Source organism: Glycine max, chromosome 17 (assembly GCF_000004515.6).
Source record: "Glycine max cultivar Williams 82 chromosome 17, Glycine_max_v4.0, whole genome shotgun sequence".
Classification (NCBI taxonomy): Eukaryota; Viridiplantae; Streptophyta; class Magnoliopsida; order Fabales; family Fabaceae; genus Glycine; species Glycine max.
The window spans coordinates 24,479,661-24,486,419 of NC_038253.2; the positions used below are offsets into that span (position 1 = coordinate 24,479,661).

The 6,759-nt window shown below is 31.2% G+C and overlaps 1 protein-coding gene across 1 annotated transcript; it reads left to right on the forward strand.

The window, feature by feature from the left end:
• The first annotated feature begins 534 nt into the window (after positions 1-534).
• Positions 535-6,394, forward strand: LOC100819414 (beta-glucosidase BoGH3B). Its single transcript, XM_003551056.4, has 10 exons — positions 535-658; positions 1,026-1,266; positions 1,374-1,578; positions 2,466-2,556; positions 2,814-2,959; positions 3,608-3,851; positions 3,940-4,044; positions 4,305-4,487; positions 5,130-5,334; positions 5,767-6,394. Exons 2-10 carry the CDS (start codon positions 1,047-1,049, stop codon positions 6,252-6,254), a joined length of 1,887 nt encoding a protein of 628 aa, XP_003551104.1. The 5' UTR covers positions 535-658; positions 1,026-1,046; the 3' UTR covers positions 6,255-6,394.
• Positions 6,395-6,759: the final 365 nt, after the last annotated feature.

Consider the following 6,759-nt stretch of genomic DNA (forward strand, 5'->3'; position numbering starts at 1 on the left):
GGGACTTGGCATAAATTGTTAGGTAGTATAAAAAAAATATATAAAAGGAAAACTTGTTACCCGTAATAGTAGATAAGATATGTTAAGAGTTTTTTATTTTTTATTTTTATATTTGAGACTGATGAAAATATAGAAAAATAATTATGTAAATTTAGTTAATAAATTTTAAATTATGATAATAGATTTAAACCATCAAACATTAGAAGATTTATTTGGTTTGAATTTAATGTTGTATTTAAATCAAATTATATTTTTTTTTATCTAAAAATCAAATCAAATCATATCATAAATACTTCATACTTTTATGTATTTTTTATTTATAGATTATATTAAAAAAGAAAACATTTAACTTTTTATCATTGTGATATTAGTATAGACTATTTAATCAGTTTTGCTAATGAATCAATTTAAAATATTTCCTTTTAAAAAAATTAAAATATTTAATTTGACCATTAAACTAAAATTACATGTTGAATTACAGTTTTAAATACAAACAGTTTTGCTAATGTATTAACACCGTAACGTAAACGCCTCGCCTGTATAGTATTTTTGTTTTTCTTTTCCGCTCTGTCTCTCTCTTTCTATATATTCATTGACCCACTAAGCAGTACGCATTCTCTTACTCTATCTCTCTCTCGTCTCAGTTACGCTTACGCAGGTGAGCTAGTCATTCCTTCTGGGTACTACTAGAACGAACCTTGTTCTAGTAGTGTCTATTGTATCGTTCCTTTCTTTTCACTTTTTCACTTTTCTGTTGCATGCCGATCCAGTTTTTTTGTTTCTTTTTTCCTGTTAAATAGCATGATTGGTTTTTTTTTTTTTCGTTTATGTCTAGAACTTTCCAAAGCATTTGGATTCTGTTCTGTTTGTGTTTTCTGATGTGGTTGACGATTGGTTATATTTTTTATTTATTTTTTTCTGTTAGTACGTTGTTAGTATTGTTTGTTTTTGTCATTTGTATTTGTATGCTGCATGAGTCATCATTATCGCAGACCTGAACCTTGTTCTGATCTCTCATTTTGAAGTTGCGTTGAGGAGAATAAGAAATGGCCAAAATTCCCATCTTTTCGGTGGGGATTATGCTCTTGCATTGTTGGGCAGCCATGACAGGGGCAGAGTACTTGAAATATAAAGATCCAAAACAGCCACTCAATAATCGAATCAAGGATCTTATGAACAGAATGACTTTAGAGGAAAAAATTGGCCAAATGACGCAGATTGATCGCAAGGTTGCTTCTGCAGAAGTCATGAACAAGTATTATATTGGTAAGGTTCCTTCTTTGAATGAAAACATACAGATATAATTGGGAGATGGGAATATATATATATATACACACGCACTTTTTTTTACTTATAATTTGTCTTTTTCATAGGAAGTGTGCTAAGTGGGGGTGGCAGTGTTCCAAGGGCACAGGCTTCTGCAAAGGATTGGATTCACATGGTGAATGATTTTCAGAAGGGTGCTTTATCGACTAGATTGGGAATTCCAATGATATATGGGATTGATGCAGTTCATGGCCATAATAATGTCTACAAGGCAACAATTTTTCCTCACAACGTTGGGCTAGGGGCTACCAGGTGAATTACCTATGTCATTATATATATATATATATATATATATATATATATATATATATATATATATATATATATATATATATATATATATAACTAGTTCATTGGATTAAACAAGAAAAAAAAATCTTAATACATAATTCAATTAAAAGATAAATAAAATATAGTTAATAATTATTTTTATCAAAAATTAAATTTAAATAATTTAATCTTCACCTCAAGATATATTAATGATTAATGATTGTGATTGATTACTTATTTGTGTCAATATATATTTGACAAGAGATAACTGATATCACAATTTTGGTTTCAAGTCTTACTAATTGAAGATTCCGATATTCAACCTTATTGACCGGTTGACTATGTAATTGATTCATTGGTTTGAGATATCACCAGAAATTGATATCTAACCCTTCGATGGTGCTCCAACCAAATAAACATTGCTTAACTGAATTAACAATTCCAAGTTGTTGAAAACTATAATAAAAGTGGAATGCTTTTTACCAAAACGTTATTCTATATTGTCGTCGTCGAATATTTAATTTATTAAAATATACATGATTTTATTCTCCGAAAGTAATAATAATAATTTGTACTTTTCGATTTAGATTAATTTTTTGAATGTATAAATTAAAAAAAAAGACTAATGTTTTGAATTCTTCTTTGGTTGTCTTTTTCTCTCTCTTTAGTTATTCCTTTCTCGAGTCTTCTTTTTTCTTTTCTGTGATGCTGTGACCTACTTACTACTTTAAACTCGCGCTTACAAATTTTGATTGAATAAAAGTTAGTTACAAATAGGTAAGCTTGTGTTAATTATAGGTAAAAGCAGATAAATTTTAACATTTTACTATGCTTCTGTATCTTGATGAAGCTTATCTCTGAACAAGCAGGGACCCTAAACTAGTGAGAAAAATTGGAGAAGCAACTGCTCTTGAAGTTAGAGCAACAGGAATTCAATATGTGTTTGCACCTTGCATAGCGGTAACTCATAAGATTGTAATCTATATCTATATAAAAATTGTCTAGTTGTCACATCAGTTAGATTGTTCTGTATTTTTTATTTTTTGAACAATTTACCTTTTTTCTGTCTCTCTTTCTCTCTCTCTCTTTTTTTTTTTTTTCTCTTCTTGTCACTTAAAAATTCCTGCATTACACTAGAATCCACTCCTAGTGATTAATTATACCATATCTGTTTGACCACATTATAGTCTTACCTTATAACACAATCTTTGGTATAGGTCTGTAGAGATCCAAGATGGGGAAGATGCTATGAAAGTTATAGTGAAGATCATAAAGTAGTTCAAGCTATGACTGAGATTATTCCAGGACTGCAAGGTGATATCCCACCAAACTCAAGAAAGGGTGTTCCATTTGTTGCTGGAAAGTAAGAACGTAACTCACGCTGTTCTATTAGTTTTATAACCTATCTTATTATACTTACAGAAGATCATATAAAATATTGACTTTCAAAGCTCTTAATTTCTTTTGATTTTATTCTTGATTTTTGGATCTTTCCTACTCAAATCCATTTTCCTTTTCTTACACTATCGTGTTTTTCTCTTGTCTTTTCCTTTATGTTATTAAAAAATATTCCACTTGAAACAGATTTTTCTTAAAAATTTAAATATGTTTTTCATCTTTTAAAAATTTGTAAGTTTTACATGTTGTCCCTAATAAAAGATTTCTTGACTTTTGATCCTTGAATATTTTTTTGTTGTGTATTTTATCTTTGTCATAATACTAGCTCTATTAAGTGGTCTTAAAATATCTTTATTTTTTTATCCCTAAATTTATTTTTGTTATAACTGCTGATATAATTTCTATTAAATGATGATGTGTAAAAGTTAACAAAATAAAACCCAAATACAAATTTAACAAAACTTCAGGATACAAAAGTTAAGGAAAAGTTTATATGGCACCAAATACAAAATCTGGAAATTTTTTTAACACCAAAAACATATTTAAAAGTGTTTTGCATTATGATTAATTTGTCTTGGTGCTGGAGTTTGACGTTCTGGAACTTGTTGCACAGGAAGAAAGTTGCAGCCTGTGCCAAGCACTATGTTGGTGACGGTGGAACCACAAAGGGAATCAATGAGAACAACACAGTGATAAGCAGGCATGGATTGCTTAGCATTCACGTGCCAGCCTATTATAACTCAATCATCAAGGGCGTTTCAACGATTATGATCTCTTATTCAAGCTGGAATGGACAAAAGATGCATGCTAATCATAATCTAATCACGGACTTTCTGAAGAACACACTACGCTTCAGGGTAACACTCAATTTATCAGGGCTTCATTGAATTCAAAATTATGAATCCCCACAATAAACAAGTCCTGAAGTTTTTTGGTTTCTCGCAGGGTTTTGTCATATCGGATTGGCAGGGAATTGATAGGATTACTACCCCTTCTCATGCTAACTACACATATTCCATTTATGCTGGAATCACTGCTGGGATTGACATGGTAAACGATGAGTTTCAAGTTTGCTGATTACAAGGTTTTAAATATTGGTTGCATTGCGGGCGTTTGTTGATATCGTGACGAATCACGGACAAATGCAGTCAATCCCAATTGTGATCGCGGACAGTTAAAAAATCTTGACGTTGGGGTCCAAATCATGGCTGTGGACCGATATTTAAAACCTTGGTTGATTATGTATGAACTTAACTGATATTCCATGTAAGATGTATCATCTTCTAATACTTGCTCTGGTAATGCTGCAGATAATGGTTCCCTATAATTACACAGAATTTATAGATGGCCTAACCTCACAGGTGAAAAATAATCTCATACCCATGAGCCGAATTGATGATGCAGTAAAGAGAATTTTGAGGGTCAAGTTCATTATGGGCCTGTTTGAGAACCCGTTGGCTGATTACAGCCTAGTCAAGCAGCTTGGGAGTAAGGTTAGTTAATCACGAAACATGTACATACTATGGGTACTCCTAAAATCATGTTGCACTCATATCGGGTACGTATCCAGTATTAGTATTCGTTAGGTACTTGTAGGTACGTATCCCAAATATGTTTTTTTTTTTTTTTTAATGGATGCTTGCTTTGGGTATTTTTTGGATACGTATTGGATCTGTACCCAAGTCGGATAGCTAAAAATATTTTCTTTTCTAAAATATTCAATTTTTCATTAATCTTTTTGGACATTTTTTTCTTATTCAGTTGTCATATAGCCTACAAGACTCCTTCTCCAGTTGTCATAACACAATAAGTCTTTTCCCATCGTTAATATTTTAGTTTATATCACTTTAGAATTTGGACAATTTGTTGTGTTGCAATTTGCCGTAGTGCCTTTAATCTCTATATTATAAATTATGTTTATGTGTTTTTTTATCATTTATAAAATGTATTCGTGTTTATATATAATTTTTTTTTAAATTTGCATTAACGCACTTGTAACCTAGATTTTTGAAAAATCCCATATCTCGTACCCGATACCGGTATCCTACCGTATCCATGCTACATACTGCATACTGTTTATCTACCAACTGTATTTAGCGTGCTGATAAAACTGTATTGACAATGTAACTTGACAGAAGCATAGAAAATTGGCTCGAAAAGCTGTGAGGAAATCATTGGTTCTATTAAAGAATGGTGAAGATGCTGATCAGCCACTGCTCCCTCTTCCTAAAAAGGCTTCAAAAATTCTGGTTGCTGGAAGCCATGCTGATAATCTAGGATATCAGTGTGGTGGCTGGACAATCGAATGGCAAGGACTTGAAACCAACAACCTCACTAAAGGTATTATGGATTAATTAAGTTTTTAATCTTTAAATTTTTTTAAAATTTAATTTTTAATTTCTAAACAAAAGTTTAACTATTCAAGATCTTTTAATTATTTTTCAATAAAATTTGTAATTTTTAAACTTTTATTTGATTAGTTAAGATCTCTAAACTTGTTAGTCCTTAAATAAAAATTTAAACTCATTATTTTTTATTTAATGAGATTTTAGGGATTATAGATATTTTTTTAAGGATTAAAATTTTTAATGAAAAACAATTAAGAAACCTTAATCTGCCGAACTTTTATTTAAAAATTAAAAATTAAATTTTAAAAAAATTAATTAGAAACTAAAAACTTAATTAACGTTATGATAGATTCCTTTTCAACTTCTTTGGCTTTTGTAAACCTTGCTAAAGGTACGATATTGACAAGGCCTATATGATCTTTAGGTACAACAATTCTCAGTGCTATCAAGAACACAGTTGACAAAGACACGGAAGTGGTCTACAAAGAGAACCCTGATTTAGACTATGTCAAGTCTAATGGTTTTTCGTATGCCATCGTGGTAGTTGGAGAGAAACCATATGCTGAAACAAATGGTGATAGCATGAATTTGACAATATCTGAACCTGGACCAGACACCATAATGAATGTATGTGGAGGAGTAAAATGTGTTGCTGTGATCATCTCTGGTCGTCCTGTGGTTATACAGCCATATCTTCACCTAATTGATGCCCTTGTTGCGGCTTGGCTTCCAGGAAGTGAGGGACATGGTGTGACTGATGTCTTATTTGGTGACTATGGTTTCAGAGGCAAGCTTCCAAGGACATGGTTCAAAACTGTTGATCAGTTGCCAATGAATGTGGGAGATTCTCATTATGATCCCCTTTTCCCCTTTGGATTTGGTCTTGAAACCAAACCCCCCAAAGCCAATTAGGAATTGAAAATAATGGCTCCTTTTACCCTTTTTTCCTTTCATATTTTTAGTCTGTTTACCATTCTCAATAAAGTTCGATCCCTTTTTCATTCTCTATTAATCATAATGAAATACATAGGTATTGTTCTATGTACCTTGAAAATTTGGACATTTAAGTGCTTGAATGCTTAGATTTTTTGAACTTTAATTGTTAAAAGCACCCAATTAAAAATTGAATCATCTGTTGATTATTTTCTCTTGGTTTGAATTTGGTTCTCTGGTCTGTGATAGCTTGTATCCAAAATCTCAGATGAGCACTAAACTTTTCGTGTTGTGGCTACTGATTGATACAGTGGCCACCAGAACCTCCCCATCACGCTGTGATGTAACGCCAAAAAGACAGGTAAATGAAGAAATCTTCAAAAAGAACATAATTCTAGCAGGATTATATTTTATTATAAAATAATTAATTTTTTTTATTAAAATTATAGATTTGTTATCATAATATATAGAAATTATGATAAAG